This window comes from Polyodon spathula, chromosome 40 (assembly GCF_017654505.1).
Source record: "Polyodon spathula isolate WHYD16114869_AA chromosome 40, ASM1765450v1, whole genome shotgun sequence".
NCBI classification, from domain to species: Eukaryota; Metazoa; Chordata; class Actinopteri; order Acipenseriformes; family Polyodontidae; genus Polyodon; species Polyodon spathula.
Window position 1 is genome coordinate 2,340,599 of NC_054573.1, and position 26,466 is coordinate 2,367,064.

Sequence of the window (26,466 nt, forward strand, 5' to 3'; positions counted from 1 at the left end):
TCCCTCCCAGTCCCTCCTCAGCTCCACTAGAGCCACACTGCTTCTCTCCCTCCCTCCCAGTCCCTCTCCAGCTCTAACCACTAGAGCCACACTGCTTCCCTCCTCCCTCAAAGCACTCTGAATCAGTAAACACTGCAGTAAAAGATTTAACACTCCAATCTACATGTACACAGCGGTCTGAGATTAGTACAGCTGTGTTTGCAGAATAGTTATTTAGGACAGGGTCTAAAGTAAGGGGGTGGGGGGGAGGGGGGTGCAAACAGGGTTTGGGATGATTGAGGTGAGACCCCTCTCTCCAGGGGACAGGAGACATTAACCCTTCGTGTCCTTTCAAAGTAACTGTTAAAACTCAACAGCGCTGAGTTGAGAAACGCTAAAAGAAATGTAATAAATTCAATGGCAAACGATTTGACTGAAGACACTGTGAAAGGCGTCCGGTCGAATCCTTTTGACTGCGTACCTCGTTTCAATTAGCTAAAAAAATTTTATTTAGTAAATCGGCAATTGATTTTACCCCGTTTGAAATGTCCAACTGTATTTTAGGCTCAGCTCACCGCTACCAGCGCCATGCTGACTCGGGAGCAGCGAAGACGAACACGCGCTGTCCTCCGAAGCGTGTGTCGTCAGCCGCCCGCCTCACGCTGAGCTACAGCGTCGGAGGAGAGCTCTGGGCAGCTTACAGGCAAGCCCGCAGGCACCCAGCCAGACCACAGGGGGGCGCTGGTGCGTGGTGAGCTGAGGACACCCTGCCCAACCTAACCCTCCTTCCCCCCCGGGCGGCGCCACACCCTGGGAGCTCCCGTCCACAGCCGGTAGATACATAGATAGATATTTTACCTTTAAATTAACAAATAAACGCACACATCACTTCAAAAGGCACTGTAATCGAAATACTGAGGGGCTAATCTCTCCACAAAAGCAACGCACTGCACTTACCCACAGTACAGTACACATTCCCACAGTGGACAGAGGCAGGCCGACTTTTAAACTCCCCTGAATCGCAAACATCTTTCACCTGCCACTCCCTCTCTTCTCCCCTCCCCTTTCCTCCCCCTCCCCCTCAAAATCCAACTTTCTCTCTACCTTGACAGAGAGTGGGGAGGGTATGGAACAGGTTACCTAGCAACGTTGCTGCTGCTGAATCACTGGGATCCTTTAAGACCAGACTAGCTATTAAAACAACTCGTGAAAAATCTTGATAGACGAACAGAATTTTTTTTTTTGGCCAGCACAGCGCCAGGACTAGCCCTGACCCGGAAGTGGTTTCGCCTGTCGTTTAGGATGGGAACTTACTGCCAGGTCGTTGATCATTCTGTCCTCAAACAAGTAGCCCTCCGTCCCAATCCAAGAGCAAAGTTGAGGGGGGGGGGGGGGGGCGGGGAAGGGGTGCGATCTATGGGGCAGGAAACGCCTCCCTTCTTTTGTACATCTTCGAGCTCTGTCCTGGGGGGGGAGGGGTGGGGGGGTGTTTGGGGGGGAAGATGAGATCGAAGGGGGGAGCAGGAAGGTAGGAGGAGGGAGGAGCGCAAAACCAGTTAAAACCAGTTAAAACGTTATCACAACCCCGGTTCCCTAAAAGAGAAATGTAACCATTATCGTATGGGTATCTACCGCCTAAAGACAGACGGTAATGGTTACAAATTTGGAAGGGAACGTAGAGAGGCTGGGTTACAGTCTAGAGCCAGCAGGTATTATGTCCTGTTAGTGAGAGGAATTACGACCAAAAAAAAAAAAAGAAAAAAAATCTTTGTACAATTTCAGCCTCCCTGATTGGTCAGAAGATGCTGCAGACTCTCCCGGAGGCGTGGTCAGGAGGCGGGGCAATGGATGGGGCTGACCAATCAGGATGCACTGTGACTGTACAGAGAATGAGGTCGCCAGCGGGGTTAAGCAGCGGTTGGCCCAGGGGGGCCTTTCCAGGGCTACTTTACCGTCAGGACGCGAACTAAGGGCTCGAAATCTGTCTCCTCGAAGGATTTTGTCAGCCAGTTCAGTCGGTAGGAGTCCAGGTAGAAATAGCTACACTTGGCTCTACAAGAAGGAGCAGAACAGTGGGAGGGCAGTTCAACGTCTTGGGAACATTTAAAAAGACAAATTACCAGGGATAGAAATAAAGACTCCTATCGCACAGCAGTTTCATCCATTCCAGGTTTTACTACCAGCTTTATTAGCCCCCTACCCCCCCACCTCCCCCACACCTGGGTCTTATAAAACTTGTAGTGAAACCAGGACTGGATCAAACCGCTGTGCGACAGGAGTCTTATTTCTGTCCCCAGTTTTGCAGGTGTTGCTGAGAAGTTGTACAATCTGCATGACCAGCTGTATGTATGTTTGTTCAATAAAAAGGATTGGACCTGGAACTGGGAATTGATTTTAAAATTGGAAAACGGGATTGGAATTGAAGAAAAGGAATGGACTCCGACCCTGGAAGGAATCCCGTAACGCGAGGACAGTTGGGAATGCTAATCTCAATGCAATGCTAATTTCAATGCAATGCTAATCTCAATGCAGTGCTAATCTCAATGCAATGCTAATCTCAATGCACACTTTGGCGGATGCAGACGTAAACTGGAATATTTCATAAAGACACAAGTCTCTGCGTTTCTCATCCTTACCTCCTGTTAAGCGTCCTGATAAAAGTTTACAAAAAGACATATAGTGATAAATTTACAATACACTGACTGGATTTACAATGGGTTTCACCAAGCGGTACACTTTGAGAAGGGGCTGGTTCATTATCTTCTCTGTGCTTTACTACACTTTGAGAAGGGGGCTGGTTCATTATCTTCTCTGTGCTTTACTACACTTTGAGAAGGGGGCTGGTTCATTCTCTTCTCTGTGCTTTACTACACTTTGAGAAGGGGCTGGTTCATTCTCTTCTCTGTGCTTTACTACACTTTGAGAAGGGGGCTGGTTCATTCTCTTCTCTGTGCTTTCTCTTCTCTGTGCTTTCACACTTGAGAAGGGGGCTGGTTCATTCTCTTCTCTGTGCTTTACTACACTTTGAGAAGGGGCTGGTAGATGAGCTCCTCTACTCTGTGCTGTTCGTGGGGATAGTGAATGAGGCAGGTTACCTGGGCAGGTTGTAGAGCGGGGTCATTCTGAAACACGCCACCACCGCCCGTCTCCGCTGCTTCGACAGCAGCTTGTGCCAGACTGCCTTCTTCGACTTGAAGGGGTGCTCCGTCTAGGGAACAGGGGCGTGGAGGAGGGGGAGGAGGGGGCACAGGGTACAGCATTAACTAAAAAGACAGACTTTTAGAAAAAAAAAAAATTGCAATACTTGCGATCGAATCGCACTTCCGCAGTGTCATGGATGTTATAAATGAAACGGCATCGTTTGAGATCCGGGATACATCTCGCTTCACCAAGAGGTGAACTGTTCCCGGTTGGTACACTTTATCTAAAATATCTCTGCGTTTTCCTCAGCCAGCACAATCCTCTGATCTCAATCCAGTCGAGAATACAAAAAACACCACCTTCCAGCCCCTTGTGGAGTCTATGCCACGTCAAGGCTGTGATCAGGGCAAATGTGGCCAGACTCAATATTAGGTACAGGTCAAGGGTGCAAATTTGGCACTAGATTCTAGCGCCAGGGTTGCTCACATAACGCCATTAAATTCTGGCGCCATTAACAAAAAAAAAGAAAAATGTTTTCCTTGGCAACCATAGCTACAGCCTCTCATTGGTCCATTAATAACATAGCTTAACTGAGGTAAATAGATCATTTGAATATAACTGTTACATAATCCTCACAGAAGCAGCTGCAGTCATTTTTGCTGCCAGCGGTTAGAGAAAGGGTCTGGACCCCAGCAGATTCAACTCCAAGCTCAGCCACTGACTCGCCTTGTGTGGGACCCTGAGCAATTCACTCAACCTCCTTGTGCTCCGTCCTTCAGACGAGACGTAAAAAAACGAGGTCCGATTGCAAGCGACTCTGCAGCAGCAGCTGTTGATGATGCAGAGTTCACCCCCCCTAGTCTCTGCAAGTCGCTTTGGATAAAAGCGTCTGCTGAATGACTAATTCATAATAATGATAATACTAATAATACTGTAGCAGGCCACTCACCAGCTCAATGTGATAGAGCACCGCGGACACCTCCTGTACTCTCTTCACCACTTTCTCAGGATCCTCTGAGTCCTCTGCCTTCCCGGACAGCTCCTTATAGAGAGCCATCTGCCAGCGAATGGAGGAGTTCTCAACCTGGGGAGAAAGAAGGGGTTGGGGGGTTAGTTACTGGGGTTACAGCCTACTGGACGTTTTCACAGAGTTTGAAGTGTGATGTGTGGTTAGGATTCACCTTGCCCTGCAGGTGCATGTTGTTAGTCAGGAACTCCCTCACCTCCTCGTCAGTGTCTTTCTGCCGGACAGAAATAAGGAGACAGAAAAATAATAAATTAGGTCTGTGGGTATAAGATTTAGACTTAAATTAACAGGTCCCCTTATATATAACAACAACAACAACAACAATAATAATAATAATAGGGCCTATACACTTCCTGCCTATACACACTAATTAGGAGGCAGTGCGGTCCACTGGTTAAAGTCCAGGGCTTGTAACCAGAAGGACCCTGGTTCAAATCCCACCTCTGCCACTGACTGACACACAGTGTGTGACCCTGAGCAAGTCGCTTCACCTCCTTGTGCTCCGTCCTGCAGACGAGCGATGGCGATGGTGGTCCACTGTGAAAGGCGCTATATAAAACTAAAGATATTATTATTATAATCAAGCTCGTAGTAAAACTTTGGCAAATGGGTGAAGCTGCTGTGCAATGGGAGTCCTATTCCCCTCCCCGGTCCCAGACGGGCAGACACACTGACCAGCGAGTAGCGCAGCTTGGCCAGGTTGATGAGCTCCTGGTCGGCCGGGGAGCACATGTTCAGTCCGATGGGCAGCATCTTCTTGAGAGCGGCCACAATGAGGGATGTCTGCACAGAGTAGCGGTCCCCCCGCCGCTGCTTCTTGGTACGTTCCTGGTCAGAGCCTCCAGACTGTAGTGGGAAGGGGGTAGGAGACGCCAAGAGGAGTAGGGGGGGTGAGACAAGGTGGTCAGGAGATACCAAGAGTAGTACGGAGGAGGGGGGAAGAGACAAAGGACATCAGAAGATACCAAGAGGAGGGGGAGGGGACGGGGGAGTTTCACTGTTAATTATGTAAGGGTTACCTTTTCTTTTTATTGATTAATTTAGTAGACGCCAATGTTTTTTTTCTTACCCTGGTTTTCTACCCAATTTGGAATACGCAATTGTTATTTGTATCCCCCTTGCAACCCCCTGGCAAATGGAGGCTGGAACAGGCATTATGCGAAACGCGCTCCTTCCAATCCATCATTTTTCCCACTGCGGCGCCACAGCGAAGCCACCTGACCTATAGTGCCGGAGGACAACACAGATCTGAATGGCTCCACTGCAGAGCCACCCTATAAGCCACAGGGGGTCGCTGGTGCGCGCTGAACCTTGGATTGCCCTGCCGACCTAAGCCCTCCCTATCTTGGCGGTGCTCGACCAATTGTGTGCCGCCCCCTGGGAACCCCCTGATCGCGGTCGGCTATGACATAGCCTGGATTCGAACCTGCGATCTCCAGGCTATAGGGCGCATCCTGCACTCCACGCGGAGCGCCTTTACTGGATACGCCGCTCGGGAGCTGGGGGTTACCAGAAAAAAATCAGTTATCTGTTAATTATCTTTACTTCTGTTTGGAAACACTGGATATCACATTATTTAGCAGTTCCCTATAAGATAGCTATTACTGATAATACAGCCCTTACTATCATTCTCACAATCCTTCGTCTTCATTCAGGGGTTCATCTATTTCTTATTGGGGGGGGGGGGGGGGGGGGGGTGCAAAATAAAACAGTCTAATAAACATTCAGGCAGTCGGCAAGCATTTCCACTGCAAATTCAGCAGGATTGTTTAGTTTTAAAAAACTAAGAACACACAGGCAATCAAGATAAAGTTATTAGTTGCATGTGACATTCAGAGAAACACATTTGTATATGATATACAGCACTAGACCCTGATATTGATGAGATCCAGCCCTCTGAAATGTCTTTATAATATACAGCACTAGACCCTGATATTGATGAGAACCAGCCCTCTGAAATGTCTTTATAATATACAGCACTAAACCCTGATATTGATGAGACCCAGCCCTCTGAAATGTCTTTATAATATACAGCACTAGACCCTGATATTGATGAGATCCAGCCCTCTGAAATGTCTTTATAATATACAGCACTAGACCCTGATATTGATGAGATCCAGCCCTCTGAAATGTCTTTATAATATACAGCACTAGACCCTGATATTGATGAGATCCAGCCCTCTGAAATGTCTTTATAATATACAGCACTAGACCCTGATATTGATGAGATCCAGCCCTCTGAAATGTCTTTATAATATACAGCACTAGACCCTGATATTGATGAGATCCAGCCCTCTGAAATGTCTTTATAATATACAGCACTAGACCCTGATATTGATGAGATCCAGCCCTCTGAAATGTCTTTATAATATACAGCACTAGACCCTGATATTGATGAGATCCAGCCCTCTGAAATGTCTTTATAATATACAGCACTAGACCCTGATATTGATGAGATCCAGCCCTCTGAAATGTCTTTATAATATACAGCACTAGACCCTGATATTGATGAGATCCAGCCCTCTGAAATGTCTTTATAATATACAGCACTAGACCCTGATATTGATGAGATCCAGCCCTCTGAAATGTCTTTATAATATACAGCACTAGACCCTGATATTGATGAGATCCAGCCCTCTGAAATGTCTTTATAATATACAGCACTAGACCCTGATATTGATGAGACACAGCCCTCTGAAATGACTTTATAATATATTTGCAGCGATGCCAAGATCAAAATACCCAAACCAGTGAGATTTGATCAAATAAAAAAAAAAAAAAAACAGGAATGAGATTTGATTCCTGACACCAAAATAATTCCTAAAATAAGCGAGGCTTGACGCGACGTGCGGTTCAGTTATGATCAGCGCTTACAGTCAGGCACAGAGAGGCGAGGGGGTGGGGGAGGGATAAGAGACAGAAGTTAGGGGGAACAGGAAAGGATGGGTAATAAATTAGGACTTGGGACTAGCAAGGAGCGACCCCACCCCTGCCCACCCCCTCTAAAAGAAAGAACTAATAAGCCATAATAAAAAAAAAAAATCTCACTTCTCCGCATCAAACAGAGTGGCCGATAAGAGAGAACACCCGAGTTTAAAAAAAATGAAATTTTTTGGAGGCTGATTTGAAATGTCAAGGGTGTTCAGTGCCATGGGCCAGTATAGTGTGAAGAGGCACATTCACCAACCTTACTCAGTATAGTGTAAGAGGCACATTCACCAACCATACTCCCACGCCCCCCCCCCCCCCCCCCCCACACCCACTGAGATAATACTTTTAACTTTTAAGCACATAATTGTAGGTCTCATATCTATATTGTAAAATGCTGTGGATTTTTGGTGTTTTGTTTTGCTGTAAAAGTTAATACTTCACTACTTTAAATAAAGTAATTAATCAAATTAAAAATGCTGGACAGCCCCTTTAAAGGAGGCGCTGGTGCTGAGAGGTTGATGAAGAAGCGCCAATAAGAGGCGCTGCCATGCTAGCTGCATAGCTGGGTGCAGCATCCAATCGCAGTCTCTAACCTGTCCATTCCCAGCCTAGAATTACACCGAGACCCCACCAATCAGGAGACAAAGAAAAGACACGTGATCAGAGCACAACACAACAGTCAACATAAAGGACCATGGAATTAATTGCACGGTCCTTTTTGCTGTCCGCAAAATACAAAATAATAATAATAATAATAATCTGAAGTTTTCCTATTCTGTTGTTATTAACACAGTTTAGGGGTTCCAGTTTAAATTTCTTCGTTCGAAGTAAAAGTAATTACAGAAGCCCCCCCCCCCCCCCCCCCGTTTTGAGACAATCCTTTAAGCCAAATAACAGCAAAATAACTTCTATTTTTTTAGAATATAGATTATATATACAGTATATACTGGCAACCACCATTCTTCTAGAAAGGGATCTACCAGGTCAATAACGCTACCATTTTCCTGACGCCATTACAGTGGGAAACCGTGTTAAGAAAAAAAGTGTTAAAATTAGTCAGAAACGACTATCATGAGGGGAAGTGGGGTGTTGGGTTAGAGATTGGGGCTCAGTGGATAGACCCCGAGTACCCCCCCCCCCACCCCCCCTCGAACCCCAGTCCCACCCATAGGGAGGCCGTTTTTGGTCCTCCTCCCCAAACCCCTGTCCTCTCACCTTGCTCATCTTGCTCTTGCTGTCGGCTGTCAGAAATGACATGTTGTTTATCTCGTTCATCACCACGAAGTTCTGCTCTTCCCGCTTGAAGTTCTGTTGGGGGGGGGGGGGGGGGGGGGATCAGGGAATCATACAGTCCTAAATTGTCGTGTTCACCCACTCCCCCACCCCCCCTACCAATGGGCAAAATCACAAGCCAGTTGACTCATCCTTAGTAAAGTAAAATTGGCCCGCAATTTCGACAGGCACTGATAAAGACCTGTGCTTGACAGCTGAGTGTGTGTGTCTTACAAACAGCTAACTGCGCAAAAATAAACCACAAAGAAAGAAATACCTATATTAACAAATAACTACAGAGATAAATAACAATCTGGAACTAATTCATTTCTCCCCACACCCTTTTACGAAGGTCCAAAGACTTTTTCAAATCAACCCAACAAAGTTTTCATAGAGAACGGACATCACAAATCCACCAATACAATAAAACACCGTATACAAACTGATCAAGAAATGAAAGCATCTGAATGAACGAACGCGTGAAGGAATGGACAGATAAAGCCTGCACACTCACGTGAGACTTGGACCAGAATATAAAGACCTCTCCCACCATCCTGAAAAGTTCCTCAGCGTCAGGGTCTGGGCAGGTCAGCCACGTCGCCCTGAGAATCGAGGGAGAGCAACACCTCAAACTGAGAATACTTTTAATGTTTTAAAACCAAAAAGTTACAACGGGAAACTTCAAAAGAGCGATGTTGAGCGGCGCGTCCGGGATAGCTTGGAGATCGCTGGTTCGAATCCTGGCTGTGCCTCTGCTGACCGTGGATGGGAGTTCCCAGGGGGCGCAGCGTAACTGGCCAAGCGCCGCCCGGGCTAGGGGTTAGGTCGGCTGGGGAGTCATTCGCTCACATCAGCGACCCCTGTGGCTGGCCGGGGGCCTATGTAGGCAATTCAGGACTGCGTGGTCCTCCGATGCTCTAAGGTCTGGATATGGCTGCACGGGGGGGCTTGCAGAGCAAAAAAAAGTAGACAGATGATGGTGCTGGATTCGGAGGACCCAAGTGCGAGTGTGCTCCAGAGACAGGTCAGGGGTCACAGCGGTGAACCGGGTTGAGTATTAATTGGACATTCCAAATTGGGAGAAAATTGGCAAATCAATCAAAATAATTATTTAATAAAAATGAGACAGCCCTGGTCTAAACTATGATAAACACTTGGAAGTACTGACACTCCTACTCACAAATTACACTGTATTTAAATACTGGTTTTGCCCTTACCTCGCCCTTACAATCGCGCACCAATCAGTGGAGATTAGCTTCTGCATTGAGGAAAGGCTGCGTTTTGACCAATTTCAGAGACTAAATTCTTCTCAAAGTAAACTATACTGTTTTTAAATATCAATCTTGCACTGTAACCCTGTACTGCCCTGTAACACCTGCAAGTCGCCTTGGATAAAGGCGTCGGCCAGTAGAGGAGGAGAGGAGAGGGCGAGAGGGGGTGTAGGGAGACACGAGGGACTGGAGGCAGGAAGGGGCAGCATGCTAGGCAAGAACGAGGGTCTTGAATTGAACGCGAGCAGAGATAGGGAGCCAGCGGAGGACTTCACCTGTTGTTGTCGACGTAGCGGATGAGCAGAGGGTAGAGTGCGTAGAGATCCCTGCACAGCACAGAGAACTCGTCCTTGATGATCGCCTCAGCCTCGCTGGTCTCCGATTTGGCCTCCAGTCTCAGGGCGTCTTCCTCGGCCACCACCTTCCCACAGCGCTTCTTCAGCTTCTCCATCGTGGGGATGAAGTGGGACTTCAGCATCTCAGACTTGGCCCGGCTCACGATGGGCTGGGCGAACACTGCGGTGGGGGAAGGGGATGGTAGGCTAGCACCAAAACCTGACGATACACCTCAAAACATGCTCTTACGATAAACAGCAACGTTTTCACAGAAACAGACATCAGTGCGACAAGGGAATCGGGTAATCTGTCTCACAGTGTGTTTCTATGGAGATCAGGGGTGCAATCGGCAGACAGTTTCCTAATGGAATATCAGACAGGTAATAATAATCGTTAATAAAACACAAATAAAATACCTAACCAAACACTTTAATAAGTGATCAATAACTAACAATGTAATTTTGTAGAAAGATGTGATGATTTCATTGCAACTGGCAAGGGTTGCTCCTCTCCTCTCGTTTCCTCTCCTCCCTCTTTTCTCCTCTCCTCTCCTTTGCTCTCCTCTCTCCTCCCTCTCCTCTCCTCCACTCCTTTCCTCTCTCCTCCCTCTCCTCTCCTCTCTGCTCCACTCCTCTCCTCTCTCCTCTCCTCTCTCTCCACTTCTCTCCTCTCTCCTCCCTCTCCTCTCCTCTTCTCTCCTCTCTCTCTTTCCCTCTCATCTCTTTCTCTCTCTCCTCTCCTCTCCTCTCCACTCCACTCCTCTCTCTTCTCCTAACCCCTCTCCTCTCTCCTATGCTCTACTCTCCTTTGCTCTCCTCTCCTCTCCTTTGCTCTCCTTCCTCTCCTCTCCTCTCCTCTCTGCTCCTCTCCTCCCTCCCCTCTCCTCTCCTCTCTCTCATCTCCGCTCCTCTCTCCTCTCCCCTATGCTCTACTCTCCTTTGCTCTCCTCTCCTCTCCTCTCTGCTCCTCTCTCCACTCCTCTCCTCTCTCCTCCCTCTCCTCTCCTCTCTGCTCCCCTTCTCTCCTCTCCCCTCCCTCTCCTCTCCTCTTTCTCCTCTCCGCTCCTCTCTCCTCTCCCCTATGCTCTACTCTCCTTTGCTCTCCTCTCCGCTCCTCCCCTATCTCTCTCTCTCTCCTCTCTCTCTCCTCCTCTCTCCTCTCCTCCCCTCCTCCTCTCCTCTCTCCTCTCCTCTCTCCACTCCTCTCCTCTCCTCTCACCGGCCAGCCTCTTCATCCAGGACGCCTCCTCGATGCCCAGGTTGTTGACTACGATCTTCATGATGTTTCCCAGCAGCATGTTGAGGTGCTCCGAGGTCACCTCTGTGCAGCTCAGCCCCTCTGTCTCGGGGCAGTTCTCTGGCCCTCGCTCCCACCAGCGGGGCAGGTAGCTGCACAGCATGGGCAGCGTGATCTCGATGACGTGAGGCATCTCGGTGTAGCGCGCCCCCGACTCTGCCAGGTCCCCGATCTCCTTCATCAGGATGTCGAGCGGTGGGATGTCTGGGCACATCTCCTCCACCTGATTAGGCAGTCCCAGGACTGGGGGGGGGGGGGGCTGGGGGGGGGGGGGGGGATTAAACAACTTCCATTGTAAATGCTTCATTTCATGTCATATTCTCTTGTCATGTTTTTGCAGTGCCATTTACTTGTTGGCTGTGTCTATATACCATAAATGTTTCCGAATTTATAGCTTTTGGAAAAAAAAACTGCCAACATTTGATTAAATAATGAGACAAAGAGAAGGAGAGGTGATGCCTTTCATTGGACTAACTAAACAATAATTAACAAAATAATTATGAATCACAAGATAAAGCTCTCTACATTATCTTATAGAACAATCTGAGAGAGGGGCTGCACTCAGTCGGAGTATGAGTGCTTGGCTGCACTCAGTGTGAGTGTTTGAGTGCTGGGCTGCACTCAGTGTGAGTGTGTGAGTGCTGGGCTGCACTCAAGGTGAGTGTGTGAGTGCTGGGCTGCACTCAAGGTGAGCGTGTGAGTGCTGGGCTGCACTCAGACCGAGTGTGAGTGCTGGGCTGCACTCAGGATGTACTCACTGGCTCTCTCTCGAGGGGTCTTGGTGTTGTACACAGAGAACATGTTGTATTCGTTCAGGTGGGGCTCCAGGTAGGCGACGGGGAAGGCAGCGGCCAGGCGGGCCAGACACTCCCCCAGAGCGGGGCGCTGCCTGCAGGACACAGAGACACGGGGGTCAGAAACACTCACAGCACAGAGAAGGAAATTAGACTCCGTCGCTTTGCAATTTTTTGTTACCAGCTTGCGAGGATTTAGCAGTGCAGGCATCAATGTAACGTCTTCTGTCCTGTCGCTCGGTACATTACCATTTCTCATTTAAAATTGCCCGCGCTACTGTGAGCCAGAGAGCCTTCGGGTACAGAGGTTCAGAATACTGAACGTTCAATATTTTGGGGTCCCAAATACCAAATATCTGTCTCATATTTTTTAACATTTATTTTATTGTGAAATTACATTGAACCAATCAAGCACCAATCCAGACTCTGAAGCAGTTTTAGTCTCATTGACTGTGAATGCTGTGAAAGGCAGTGTCTCCGCGTTGGTGTAGGAAAGAGCGCGACAGCCCGTCTTTCTGCACCTGTGCCCTGAGAATTATTCACTTTATCACTGCCAGACACACGATGCATGCATTCTGCTGACTGTGCCTCGTTTAGAGAAAGTGCAGAGGGTAGACATCCCGCCCTGAATGAACTGAGGGTGCTTCTAGTCCAGTACAGTTTTAAAGCCCAGCTGCGAGACAGCGCCCACCTTTCCACGTAGGGATTCTTGGTGGTGCCCAGAGAGTAGATGCTGCACATGATGCGATAGCAAGAGACCTGCATGTCATCCACTTCAGAGAGCAAGAGGGAGGGCCAGAGAGAGGGAGGGGAGAGACATTGAGGGAATGAGAGGGTTAGAGTGAGGGAGGGAGGGGAGGAGAGAGGGTAGAGTGAAGGGGGAGAGAGAGGGAGAGGGGAGAGGATAAAGAGAGGGAGGGGGCGAGACATTGAGGGGTTAAAGAGAGAGGGAGAGAGAGAGGTAGAGAGAGGGAGAGAGAGAGAGAGTTTATCTTCTGGAGGGGATGGCGAGAGAACACAAGAGTATCCCTCACTCAGACCTCAGAGTTTCTATAAAACTCTCTATATTTGTGTTTCTAAACACATGTATCTGTTAGCCTCTCACCAGTACAATCATGTGGATACTGTCAGCGCTCAAGTTCACTACTATGACAGAAACACATGCTTTTTTTTTGTCCTTTTGTTGCCCAAAAGGAAAACAACGGGGGGGGGGGTGTGAGTATCTACTGCATAGTAGGGGGGGGGGGGGAGCGCTGCAGTGATCTACTGCAGCAGACCGAACTGGTTCTGCGTGATGTGCTCGAACAGGGAGGTGAGGATGGGCAGCAAGGCCACTGTGGTGTAGTTGATGTTCTGAGACACGCCCTTCACCTGCGTCCGGTTCTGAGACACCTTCCCCAGCTTCAGGTTCTCCACCGTCTTCTCGATGTCCTCCGCGGCGCTCTCGAAGAACGAGCGCAGGCCGGCCTTCACGATCTCGGGGCCGGACTTCATCACCGTCCTGAGAGGGAGAGAGGGAGTCAATCCTGCACTCAGACCCCCCCACACGCGCACGCACGCACACCCTTAACGATCACAGGCTCGAACTCACCGGGCGTCCAGCGAGCGAGCGAGAATATGCAGGCAGTCCACTACAGCTGGGCCATCCGTTCCTGTGCAGTGGAGAGAGGAGACACCGTTGCAATCTTTATTATTAATACATTTATTATTATTATTATTATTATTATTATTATTATTATTATTATTGACATTAATGTTATTATCATTGGGGGGGGTGAGGAAATTTCAATTCCTTTTGACCTTCATTGAAGGACTTGGAACGGGGATGAGATGGAAGGGTGGAACTGGAGCGGTTTATAAAGGATACACCACCGACATCCACAGGGTCCTGTTGTAATTCCAGAAGACGCGCGCTGAAGGCGTGACGGGGGACAGCGTGACAGTAAGCTTCACATCTGCTTTAAGCAACGTGATGTGAGACAGCGTGACGGGGGACAGCGTGATGGGAGACAGAGTGATGGGGGACAGCGTGATTCTCCCTGTCATTCGCTCCGTCGCTGGATTTCAATTACCAGTAATGCAAGATCGTTTTTTGAGGTTTTATTTCCCTCACTTCAGCTTTGTAGACACTCAAAAGCGTAAAGAAAAAAGAAACTAAGTTAAAAAAAAAACTGAAACGAGAGTAAAGAATATCAAAAGTGAAGCAGAGAGAAGCGAAGCAAGCCGAGGCAGAGACCAGTGCAGAGATGGGACATGCAGGGGGCTCGGAGGGAGTTTGGGAGTGCAGTGGGGGTGCAGTGGGGGTGTCCTTACCAAACAAAGAGACTCTGTGACGCACCAACGCTGCCAACTTACAGAAGATGCTACAAGCAAAGAGAGAGAAAGAGGGAGAAGTGAAAAGAGGGGAGCGCGGGAGAGAGAGAGAGAGAGAGACAAGAGCTACAGAACAGGAGACTGAGCAAAGAGAACGTAAAGCCCTTCTTGTAAACACTTCAAGACAGGAAAAAAAAAAAAAGGCAAAAAACAATTAAGGCAGAGAGGGGATAAGAGACAGATAGAGACAGCAATAATTTCTAAAACAACCCCTGAATGTTTTCATGAATAAAATCAAGTTTGATATTTCATGAATCTGATGAAAACCAGCAATAGTGCAGAACAGTTTCAGGAATTTCAAACTAGATTTCATTTGTAAAAAAAGAAAAAAAAGAAAAAAAAAGACTGAAAAAAACATTCTTTAAATAACTGAGTTAAAGTTTTGTGAATAGAGCCCCCTGTTTGGCAAAACTATTAAATTGTATAATGTGTCTGTATACTGGTGAGTCACCTGGTCTTCATACAGGTGAGTCACCTGGTCTTCATACAGGTGAGTCACCTGGTCTTCATACAGGTGAGTCACCTGGTCTTTATACAGGTGAGTCACCTGGTCTTCATACAGGTGAGTCACCTGGTCTTTATACAGGTGAGTCACCTGGTCTCCACACAGGTAGTGTGTATTGAGTCTCTTTACCTGGCGATCATCTCTTTCTCTTTGTTGGACGAGTGCCCACCGCTGCCCAGCACTTGAGCCGGAGTGGAGAGGAAGTACAGGCAATGGTTCTTGAAGTATTGGTTAATCAGAGGCAAAAGGATCTGAAAGGAAGAGAGAAACGGAGGGAGAAAGAGGGAGGGGGGGGAAGACAGGTAGAAAACAAGCACATATCCATAAATCACAGTTGATGCATACAAAACAGGGGGATCATTCACACATTAAAAAAATATTAGGAAACATTGTCAATTCTGTTTCAGCGGTTTTGTAAAAAATCAGCTTTTTCTCTCCCCACAAGAAGCCACTGACGTTAAATATTCCGTCAATATTCCGTTTTTTATCTCCTGTTACACTTAATGACTTTTCCTAGGTTGGGGTCTTGAACTTGTAGCAGACATAATATCTCTGTAGCTTTGTATAGATGAAGAAAATAAGAGGCTTTCTACTTGGGCTTTTATTATTATATTATTATTATTATTATTATTATTATTATTATTATTATTATTATTATTATTATTATTATGTATTCTGGAAATGGCTGCACCTGTCTGGAGAGATGTTTATGAACAAGGTTTATATAAATCTCTACGAAGCAGAGGTTCCATGAGTGCATATCAAACAAAGACATTTTAGAAGAGCTGGACAGAGACAGCGCCGTGAAAGAGGACGTGTCAGAAACTGGAGACGATACATTTCAATTTCAATTTCAATGAAGATTAGAAAATGGGATCTGGAAATATCACTGCTCACTAACGGACCGCCAAATAAGAAAAAGTTATTTGATGATTTTGGATCACTCAATGCTATGGACAGAATGATGTTATTATTAATTGTATAGTTAGCAGATGCCTTTATCCAAAGCGACTTACAGAGATTTGACTGCCAAAACGTGTTGCACGGCTCTCTAGCTGGTCCTGCACCCTCACTCACCTTTGCAAAGAATTTAATCTCCTGCTCATGAGGGGACTTCTCTACCCTCCCGCTGCTCACCACAGCTTCTGCAATGGGGGAGACAGACAGGAGAGACAGCGCGGGTTAGAGCTCAAAGCTCAACAGCTACAGCCAACAGCTTTGCATCACCCTAGCTTTGCCAGTACCCAGGTGGGCGATGAACTCCTGGGCGATGTCCATCCACTTGAGCAGCTTCTGCAGGAAGCCGTAGGCAAAGCGCTTCTCAACCGAGGACGTGTCGAGCTCCATGTCCTTCAGACCCCTGAGAGAGACAGGGACAGAGAGCAGAGGAAGGGGGAGGGAAGGAGAGGGAGGAGGGGGAGCGGGAGATATGAGTTGCAAGTACTGCTCTGTGTGTGCGTGCGTGTGCATTCGTGTGAGTGTGCGTGCGCGCGTACGTTTCTCTGTATGTACAGCTGTGGCCAAACGTTTTGCATCACCTAGAATTTTAGGATTGAGACATCACTGAAATTACAAATCGCAAAAAACATTACCACAAGCCACACTAGCAGTGCAGTAGTATTTCATGTTAGATTTCGAAATGTCACATTTTGCAATTTTTCTCAGTTTTTCGTTAAGTATGCGGAAAACTCCAAAGCTGTGTGTAATTCAATATGTTAACGTGACATTATTCAGCAGCTTTCATTCGACTTCATGAAGCAAAATTAGTTCATTCTATAGAGGGACGCAAAACTTTTGGTCACAGCTGTAGGGACTTGTGTGCGAGGCTGTCTTTCCTACTACCTGGTCACTGAGTATCCGTTGAGCTGCAGGAACCTGAGCAGCTCGTGAGCCTTCTCTCGGTCCCGCGCTTTCTCCTTCGCAGTCAGGGTGTCGTAGGGAACCAGCAGAGGGTGGGTACCGCCCCCTAGAGGACACACAAAAGTGTTACTTGCAAGCACTCCCTTACACTAGATTACAGTAAAAGCACAGCAAAATATAAATCATAGTGAAAGCATGGTAAAGCATTGGGAAGCCCTATAAAGCACAGGGAGGTCTGGTAAAGCATAGGGAAGCATTGTAAAGCACAGAGAGGTCTGGTAAAGCATAGGGAAGCATTGTAAAGCACAGAGAGGTCTGGTAAAGCATAGGGAAGCATTGTAAAGCACAGAGAGGTCTGGTAAAGCATAGGGAAGCATTGTAAAGCACAGAGAGGTCTGGTAAAGCATAGGGAAGCATTGTAAAGCACAGAGAGGCTGGTAAAGCATAGGGAAGCATTGTAAAGCACAGAGAGGTCTGGTAAAGCATAGGGAAGCATTGTAAAGCACAGAGAGGTCAGGTAAAGCATAGGGAAGCATTGTAAAGCACAGAGAGGTCAAAAATACAGTGCAAGAGGGTGGACTCTCACCTTTAGACTGCAGCTCCAGCTTCTTCTTGCGACCCCAGGTGTTGTGGTAATTCTCAGCCAGCTGCTCCGCCATCGCCTGGGAAAAATGGGGAGAAGGAAGGAGGGAGAGAGAGAGACAGAGCTAACAACAGCACAGCACGCAGCAGGACAGGTTTGCAAGGGCTGTCCAGATAATCAAGGTTTTTTTTTTTTGTTTCCGATTCATTTGCGTCACCTTTGGCAGCAGATCCCAAAACTTTGTCGAGTCTGGTCTGCAAGGGCCGGAAGTGGAAGAGAGATTGGAGAGGTGGATGAGAGAGGGAGGAGGGGGAGCGGAGGGAGCGAGTGAGTGCAAGAGAGAGGTAGATGAGGGAGGGAGTGAGGGAGTTAAAGAGAGAGGGAGAGGTGGATGAGAGAGTGAGGGAGACTCACTTGTAGCTCTCTGGAGAGGGAGCTCCCTGAGATATCAATGGGCTGGGGGTTGTAGCCATGGCTGGGGTCGTAGGTCGCCTGAGAGAGAGGAAAACGAACAGTGATTAACAACTCGAAGACAGACACCACCATCTTCATCATCCTCCTCATCATCATCACTGTAATATTAGAACTAGTTACAACAATAATAATACAACTGAGTGCCAATCAGTTGCAGTTAATGTCCACATTGAGTGCTTCAAAGTTGATTAGAAGCTACTTTTTATACACACACAAACACACGTACGCACGCACATGCACACGCACACACACACACCTGAGCGGACTGAGAGATCTTGCGAGTCTTGGTTTTCTTCTCTGTCTTCTCCTCCTCCCCCTCTCGCGCTTTCTCCAGAGTCCACTCCCACGCGATCATCGCTTTGATCGACTCCTTGATGGGCCAGCGGTAAATCTCCTTGTCCTGAAACACCAGGGTGGGGGGGGGGGGGGGGGGGGGGGGGGGGGGGGGGGGGGGGGGGGGGGGGGGGGGGGGGGGGGGGGGGGGGGGTGTTTAAAACAGAGCGCTTGGGTACAGCAAACTGGGGGTCTGTTAGAATTACAACGACAGCAGCACTGTTTGCCACTTGTTTATTCATGCAGATTTCAAAGACCCATATTCATTCCACGCTTCTTTGTAACAAACAATGTTGATTGCATGTCTAAGACTTGAATTCGTACCCTCTTACTCATCAGGGGATGAGCAGCGTGAAGTCATGCATGTCTTAGATCTACATCACGAGTCCCGTGAGTGAACAAGGGGCTGAATTCAAATGACTTCAGAACGTCGAGGAAGCGTGTGAGATATTCAGCGGTTATTCCCTGCGGGGATCAGCTGGAACTTGGGGGCCATTACTTTAAACTTTGCAGCGTTACCATAAAATCTTCATAAAACAAAAATAGAGTGTGGAAAAGTAGTATTTTTTTTTTTTTTTTGTGCGCGTGTGTGTGTTTTTTTTTGTTTTTTTTTACCTTCTCGGAGAAGGTCTTGTAGGGGCGCAGCATGGGATGAGTTTTCAAGTTCTCGTCAATCGCTTCTCCGTAACTCCAGTTGTTCTGGATCTGTGTTGGGGGGCACGACAGGAGGTTGTCAGGTCAGTGCCCTCCATTTATCAATTAAAAACAATCCTAAGACAATTACCTTAATTACCTCAAACTCCTGGCTCCTGATCATTTCAATATTAATAATAATAGACTTCATTGAGGGGAGTTCTGAACCCCAGGACTGGGTGCAGCAGCAGCAGGGCTAGTGTGAGTTTCTAACCCTGCTCAAACTCCTGGCTCCTGATCATTGCAATATTAATAATAATAGACTTCATTGAGGGGAGCTCTGAACCCCAGGACTGGGTGCAGCAGCAGCAGCAGGGCTAGTGTGAGTTTCTAACCCTGCTCAAACTCCTGGCTCCTGATCATTTCAATATTAATAATACTAGACTTCATTGAGGGGAGTTCTGAACCCCAGGACTGGGTGCAGCAGAGGCAGGGCTAGTGTGAGTTTCTAACCCTGCTCAAACTCCTGGCTCCTGATCATTTCAATATTAATAATAATAGGCTTCATTGAGGGGAGTTCTGAACCCCAGGACTGGGTGCAGCAGCAGCAGGGCTAGTGTGAGTTTCTAACCCTGCTCAAACTCCTGGCTCCAATCGTCTCAGTATCAAAGCATGGTACAGCAGCTCACCTTCTCAAAGGCCCATCTGTCGTGAGTGTATTCAGCGTACTTATTAATAAACACATCCAATTTCTCAGGGATTATAGTGCTGCAAAAACAAAGAAGACACTAAGTTATTACAGTGATAATTCGTGTTTTTCATATCAATAACACTGATGAAGGCACTAGAGCCCAAACGCTGCTCTGCTTGACTCAGTTTAGTTTCAGTAACACTGATGAAGGCACTAGAGCCCAAACGCTGCTCTGCTTGACTCAGTTTAGTTTCAATAACACTGATGAAGGCACTAGAGCCCAAACGCTGCTCTGCTTGACTCAGTTTAGTTTCAGTAACACTGATGAAGGCACTAGAGCCCAAACGCTGCTCTGCTTGACTCAGTTTAGTTTCAATAACACTGATGAAGGCACTAGAGCCCAAACGCTGCTCTGCTTGACTCAGTTTAGTTTCAGTAACACTGATGAAGGCACTAGAGCCCAAACGCTGCTCTGCTTGACTCAGTTTAGTTTCAGTAACGCTGATGAAGGCACTAGAGCCCAAACGCTGCTCTGCTTGACTCAGTTCAGTTTCAGTAACGCTGATGAAGGCAGGCGAGCCCAAACACTGGTCTGCTTGACTCAGTCTCCTCTAGTTTCACCTCAATAACAACCCCCCTGGTCCCTCTTACTTGGTGGTCTCGACGGGCTTGGGGTCAAAGTTGCCCTCGGAGTCGACGGACGCCTTCTTCTCGGTCTGGGAGGAGTAGCTTGCGTCCACGTAGTCCGGCGGGATCGCGCCGGCGATCGAGCAGAGAGTCAGCATGGATAGCTTGAACAGATCTGCGTCGAATTTCTGAAAAGCGCAGGGTTCAAATTAGGGGAGCGCAAGAAAAGCCGTCCTTCCCTCACCTTTACAACCGAGTACCACGCAATGGGAAGGTTTTCAAAAGCGGCTTGGAAAAATATTCCGTCAGCGACACCCTTTGCCAACTTCATCCAGACACTCTGAGCCTCCGACCGCATGCGGCTGCTATCCATTAAAATCCAGATTTTATACAAAGATTTTTAACCCTTCAGGTACTGTGCGATAATTACAGCTACAGACAACCGTTCAGCCTCCCCCTGTAGAATTAACTGATTTCGCTTCATGAAGTCGAACGAAACCTGCTGAATAATGTCACGTTAGCATATGGAATTGAATTCATAGGTTTCCCCATGCCTTAACAAACAAATGTGACTTTTGGAAATCTAACATGAAGTACTACTGTACTGCTATCATTGTTTTGGGTAGACTTTTGTAGCTTATTGGATCACGTAAAATAAAACATCAACATTATGTTCATATAGTTTTTATTTTTTACTGTCTCAATCCTAGCAATGTTTGGCTGCAGCTGTGCACGCAGAGGCCCTTCTCTATGTCTGTGTGCGTGCTTTATGATTTGCTGTTTGCGCCTCGGGCAGCACAGCTTGGGGACTGTGAGAGAGCCGACTGTACCTTGTGCGCTAGAGACTCGATGATGCCCCAAAACAGCTTCCGGGTCAGGTGAAGCTCTTCCTCCGAGGTCACTCCGAAGTTGGCCCAGCCGTTAGGGAGGCAGTAATATTTCCAGCAGCGTTCATAGTGATTATTCAGCAGCTGCGGGCAACAGGGACAGCACACCTTTGTGAACGTTATTATCACAGCCCCCGCTCCCCTGAAATAGCCATGCAACCATTACCGAACAGGACAGATCTCCAAACAGAGATTAGAGAAAGGGCATTCAGAACAGAAAATAGGAGGCACTTCTTTACACAGAGAATCGTGAGGGTCTGGAACCAACTCCCCAGTAATGTTGTTGAAGCCGACACCCTGGGATCCTTCAAGAAGCTGCTTGATGAGATTCTGGGATCAATAAGCTACTAACAACCAAACGAGCAAGATGGGCCAAATGGGCTCCTCTTGTCTGTAAACATGTTCTTACCAGAGTCGGTATCTATTGTTCTGTGCTTTTGAAGAATTGGGGTCGGGTTAAGTAAAATCAAACTGCTTTTTATATAGCGCCTTTCAGCACAGTACAAGACAAGGCAAAGAGCATCACAATACAGTTTCTCTGTCTAAATGTCAATTTTAAAAATCTCAACAAAAGAAGATCTTAATTAATCTCTTTGTCTTAGGCATTGAACGAGGGACATTGTATTAACACTACATCACGCGAGGCTATGGTATAGGGTTTCCCAGATCATTTGAGCGGGCCGTACTGCTGCGGTCAACCCTAGGCGATGGGTGTCTTACATCTTGAATCTTCATCATCACTGTCTTTTTATTTGAAGCAGGGTTCTGCCCTGCTGCTTGGAATCCGGGGTTCAGAATCTTCATGTTCGCTACACAAGACTCATAGGTGCAGTTTTGAAAGAAACACATATTTGTTACCCTAGACCTCATTGGTTTTTTAGTGAAAGAAACACATTTACCAAAAAAAAGACTATAGGTTGATCCAGATGTATACATCCCCTTTAGCATTAAGCAACTCCTAGCCGGCGTTTTGTTCGGCAGCGATCCTCACGACGTCTACATAAACACCAGCCGTCCTGGACCTTTCATTCCCCCGCGTTTCTGCAGCATGGGGAGGTGGCGGAGGGACCCCTGAAAGAGGGCGCCAGCGGGGGGCAACGGGGGGGGGTGGGGTGCAGGACAGTTAGACTGTGGGTCGAGTCTCTCGCTTTAAAAGTTCACCACAGTAAAAATGTTTCTACTCTCATACTGACAGAATAGTTTACCGTGGTCTGCCAAGTTTTTTTTTTTTTTTTTTTTTTTTTAAATATGCTTTACCAGACCTCTCTGTGCTTTACAATGCTTCCCTATGCTTTACCAGACCTCTCTGTGCTTTACAATGCTTCCCTATGCTTTACCAGACCTCTCTGTGCTTTACAATGCTTCCCTATGCTTTACCAGACCTCTCTGTGCTTTACAATGCTTCCCTATGCTTTACCAGACCTCTCTGTGCTTTACAATGCTTCCCTATGCTTTACCAGACCTCTCTGTGCTTTACAATGCTTCCCTATGCTTTACCAGACCTCTCTGTGCTTTACAATGCTTCCCTATGCTTTACCAGACCTCTCTGTGCTTTACAATGCTTCCCTATGCTTTACCAGACCTCTCTGTGCTTTACAATGCTTCCCTATGCTTTACCAGACCTCTCTGTGCTTTACAATGCTTCCCTATGCTTTACCAGACCTCTCTGTGCTTTACAATGCTTCCCTATGCTTTACCAGACCTCTCTGTGCTTTACAATGCTTCCCTGTGCTTTACCTACCTCTCTGTGCTTTACAATGCTTCCCTATGCTTTACCAGACCTCTCTGTGCTTTACAATGCTTCCATCTGTGCGTTTACAAGTATATGCTTTACCACCTCTCTGTGCTTTACAATGCTTCCCTACCTACCTCTCTGTGCTTTACAATGCTTCCCTATGCTTTACCAGACCTCTCTGTGCTTTACAATGCTTCCCTATGCTTTACCAGACCTCTCTGTGCTTTACAATGCTTCCCTATGCTTTAGAATACATTTCTGTGCTTTACTACACTGTGCTAGGACTTGATGCCACAAATGTATCAAGGAAGCCAAAATATTATTATTTTTAAACTGTTAAGTAATGTAATATGTTTCCGTGAGTATATCTATTCCAGCCCCGTTTCTATAGCTGTGGTTGAAGGCGTTGTGACGTCATTCAAACACGACACGGTGAGGAACTTGTTTAAGCCCCGCCCAGCTACCCAGCAAGGGCTAAGCCCCGCCCACCTGCAGAGCGACATGAGGCAATCCTCGATGACGTCGCGCTGCGCCTTGGTGAGAGAGCGCCCCCTGGAGAGCCGGTAGATGGTGTGCAGCATGGAGTCGACCATGATGGCCCTGTGCTCGGTGCCGGCGAACAGAGGAGCGCACTTAGTGAGGAGGGGCAGCACGGCGGAGCACAGGTAACGATTCAGAGCCAGAGCCATCTCAGTGGTGCTGAACGCCGCCTGGTGGAGGGAGGACAGAATTGCAATATTTTACCGCAAGAACAATATTTAAATACAGTGCAGCTGACAGTCAGTGCAAATACTTCTGTAATGCTAAACAGGTGGAGAGGGAGGGCTGTAGCGGTCAAAGAAGGGCAGCCAGACTAATCGCACCACGGCTTAAAGGACGGAGCTACAGAGACAGGCTGAGAGAGCTGGATCTGTTTATCCTGGCACACAGAAGAGTCGGATGAGTGAAGCTATGAAACTCAATGCTACTGCATGTCCTTACAAATCTGCAATCTGCAGATCAGGATAAAAGGTTTGGTTTGAACCTAGACTTTTAGGATTGAGATATAATTTTAAAAAATAAACCTAAAAAAAAAACCTATTATTTAACATTGTGTCACAAAAAATGATAATGCAGAAGTCTACCGGAAGCAATCTAATAGCACGTTAGATTTTGGAAAAAGTTCCCTTTTTTTCAGTTTTGTCAGTTTCTGGGTGTGCAATTCAAAATGTTGAAGTAGCATTACTCAGCAGGTTGCAATGCCACTTCATGAAGAGGAATGAGTTCATTCCATACAGAAACACTGCAGGCTAGCTCCGGGGTGTGATGTATGTCTGGACAGCAATGCAAAACGTTTTGAACTGACCGTGTCGAGAGAGGCCGCGGCCCTCATGTCTGGCAGGAAGCCGACCTCCAGCACGTGCAGCAGGAATTCCTGGTTCTCAATGCCGTAGACTCGGTCCAGGAACAGAACCATTGGGGCCTTGTGATCCGGGACGAAGCTTGCTGACATCTTGGGCTCAATGGGGTTCCCATCTGGGAGAGGAAGGGAAAGGAAAGGAGAAGAGGAAAGAGGAGAGGGGATGATGGGGGAGGAGAGATGAAAGGGGGGGAGGAAAGGGAACACCTTACCATTCAACTAAACAGCAGGCTCTGTAGTGGCGAGGTAGTGGTCTTATGCTGATGTCAGTGCTAGTCACTGATCGGCCACTAGGAGGAGATTCATTACAGCAGGGTAGTTTTGCTAAAAAACGAGGCGAAGGAAAGTTTCGGAAGAGATTTTTCATTCTTGATTTGTTAGAGAAAAAAGAAGAAATTTCTCGCAGCGATGGTCGCACGATTGAAGCGTGAACCAGCCTTCGGGACTGACAGAGTGAGTGAGGGAGAGTCAGTGAGAGAGGGAGTGAGGGAGAGAGCGAGTGAGAGGGGGAGAGAGAGAGAGAGAGAGAGAGAGAGAGAGAGAGAGAGAGAGAGAGAGAGAGAGAGAGATTCTCACCTTTTCCGAAGGCAGGGATCTGAACTGGGAGGCTGATCACTCCCACCAGGTCCTCAATGGGAACCAGTGAGCGCAGGATGGCTCGAATACGCAGGGCCTCGCCCTTCCCAGCCTGGATCAACTGTCGAGGTGAAAACGACAACCAGACAAGTAATTAATTAATTAATTAATTAATTAATTGATCAGTCAATCAATCAATAAATTTGTGAATCAATTGAAGAAAATGAAACGTAAATCAATTATTTGTATTTGTATTGGTAAGAGCTCATTGGGGACCTGTGGTCAGCCAGCCGGTCACTGGGGATCCCTGGTCAACCAGCACTGCCTCTGCCCCCCAACTCACGTGCATTTCCGGGGCGCAGCGTCCCAGCAAGTCGATCAGCGCAGAGTAGAACGACATGATGGCGTTCCCAAGATGCACTCTGTTCTCCTCCTGGGCCTCCTCCCCTCCGAACCTGCCGGGGAGAGGTGATTAACATCTCAGCGGGACCTTCCTGCTCACATAAAAGGTTAAAATGAAACCGTTATTAAAAATCGTCTCACATGGGGAAGCGGCGGTCCTTCTTGACGGTCGGCCCGTCCCTTGCCGGGTCCTCTGAGATCTTGATGGCCTCCTCGATGGCGGCCAGCAGTCCGTTCCCCCCCTCCCCGCGCAGGGCGGGGCCGAAGCACTCGGGCCGGCGAATAAGGAGCCTCACGACCACGTTAGCGTTCTCTTCCACGCTCTCCCCTGGGGGAGAGGAGGGGGAGGGGGGGGTAAGACGCCAGGACAGCTCAATCGCTCTGCTGTAACTAACTGGTTGCCTGATTAACAATTACATATCATAAAACAATCAGCCTGAATCATCATCATCATCATCATCATCACCATCATCACCATCATCATCATCATTACACAGACGCTGTTTTACTGCAGTTGTTTTTTGGGGTTTTTTTTGGGGGGGAGGGGGTGCTAACCGTTGACGAACACGGCAAATCGAAGGAAGTCGAGGTATCGCTCCCCACCCCCGGGGTTCCAGCCGATATCGGGGTACCCCTTCGCCAGGAGCATGGGGCAGCTCTGTAAACCTGAGCCAGCCAGGTATGTCACAACCTGGAGAAAAAAAGAGAGAGAGAGAGAGAGAGGGCGGTCACATGGATAGTCAACACAGATTCCTGTGATCTCCCAGTCTCCTCAAGCCTCTCCAGTCTCTCCCAGTCCCCCGCCTGCCCAAGTCCTTTCCCGGTCCCTCTCAGTGCTCCCAGCCCCCTCACCTTCTCCAGGTCCTGCTCCTCCAGAGCCAGTGCCAGCTCATTGTTGTCAATCACAGAGGCCGCAGCGACGTCGAGAGGCGTGGACCCCCTCATTCCTATCACAGGAGTAAACAGAGCAGTGGTTACACCACGTCTGGCATCCACGACGCTCACCCAAACTGGTCCCCCCCCACCCTCGCCCCTCCCTCTCCTCACCCAGCCCGATGCCGCTGTTCTCCAGCAGGTAGCTCAGGTGATCGAACATGGCACGCTGGTTCTGCCGGCTGATCCTGCAGAAGTAGCAGAGGAAGCGGCAGCAGTTGGTCACCATCTTGGGGAAGCGGATCTCCTTGGAGTCGCCGCCCCCCAGCACGTTCACCATCACCTCCATGACGGTCTCGTGCATGCCCAGGGCGCGCATCAGGTTGGGGTGCTGGTAGAACACCTTGTTGTTCATGATGTTCCTGGAAAGAAAACAACGAAAAATAAAGTAAAAATGCAGTGTGGTGT

At 47.9% G+C, this 26,466-nt stretch overlaps 1 protein-coding gene across 1 annotated transcript in view; it reads right to left on the reverse strand.

Moving 5' to 3' along the window:
• Window positions 1–26,466, reverse strand: part of LOC121304837 (ryanodine receptor 1-like) — a 79,910-nt gene that overhangs the window by 19,757 nt on the left and 33,687 nt on the right. Inside the window, exons 40-74 of the mRNA XM_041236247.1 lie at window positions 26,173–26,420; window positions 25,978–26,072; window positions 25,681–25,816; window positions 25,267–25,453; window positions 25,067–25,178; window positions 24,724–24,844; window positions 24,094–24,263; window positions 23,162–23,458; window positions 20,957–21,121; window positions 20,151–20,314; window positions 19,498–19,576; window positions 18,791–18,880; window positions 18,099–18,242; window positions 17,783–17,860; window positions 17,372–17,447; window positions 16,768–16,891; window positions 16,170–16,285; window positions 16,003–16,070; window positions 15,055–15,176; window positions 14,361–14,410; window positions 13,639–13,699; window positions 13,325–13,548; window positions 13,065–13,076; window positions 12,739–12,820; window positions 12,012–12,142; window positions 11,176–11,496; window positions 9,897–10,137; window positions 8,865–8,952; window positions 8,294–8,386; window positions 4,823–4,993; window positions 4,302–4,361; window positions 4,070–4,204; window positions 3,075–3,187; window positions 1,932–2,031; window positions 1,294–1,443 (exon numbers count right to left, since the gene is read on the reverse strand). Of these exons, the coding sequence (XP_041092181.1) occupies window positions 1,294–1,443; window positions 1,932–2,031; window positions 3,075–3,187; window positions 4,070–4,204; window positions 4,302–4,361; window positions 4,823–4,993; window positions 8,294–8,386; window positions 8,865–8,952; window positions 9,897–10,137; window positions 11,176–11,496; window positions 12,012–12,142; window positions 12,739–12,820; window positions 13,065–13,076; window positions 13,325–13,548; window positions 13,639–13,699; window positions 14,361–14,410; window positions 15,055–15,176; window positions 16,003–16,070; window positions 16,170–16,285; window positions 16,768–16,891; window positions 17,372–17,447; window positions 17,783–17,860; window positions 18,099–18,242; window positions 18,791–18,880; window positions 19,498–19,576; window positions 20,151–20,314; window positions 20,957–21,121; window positions 23,162–23,458; window positions 24,094–24,263; window positions 24,724–24,844; window positions 25,067–25,178; window positions 25,267–25,453; window positions 25,681–25,816; window positions 25,978–26,072; window positions 26,173–26,420 (4,624 nt within the window). The remainder of the gene's footprint in view (window positions 1–1,293; window positions 1,444–1,931; window positions 2,032–3,074; window positions 3,188–4,069; window positions 4,205–4,301; window positions 4,362–4,822; window positions 4,994–8,293; window positions 8,387–8,864; window positions 8,953–9,896; window positions 10,138–11,175; window positions 11,497–12,011; window positions 12,143–12,738; window positions 12,821–13,064; window positions 13,077–13,324; window positions 13,549–13,638; window positions 13,700–14,360; window positions 14,411–15,054; window positions 15,177–16,002; window positions 16,071–16,169; window positions 16,286–16,767; window positions 16,892–17,371; window positions 17,448–17,782; window positions 17,861–18,098; window positions 18,243–18,790; window positions 18,881–19,497; window positions 19,577–20,150; window positions 20,315–20,956; window positions 21,122–23,161; window positions 23,459–24,093; window positions 24,264–24,723; window positions 24,845–25,066; window positions 25,179–25,266; window positions 25,454–25,680; window positions 25,817–25,977; window positions 26,073–26,172; window positions 26,421–26,466) is intronic.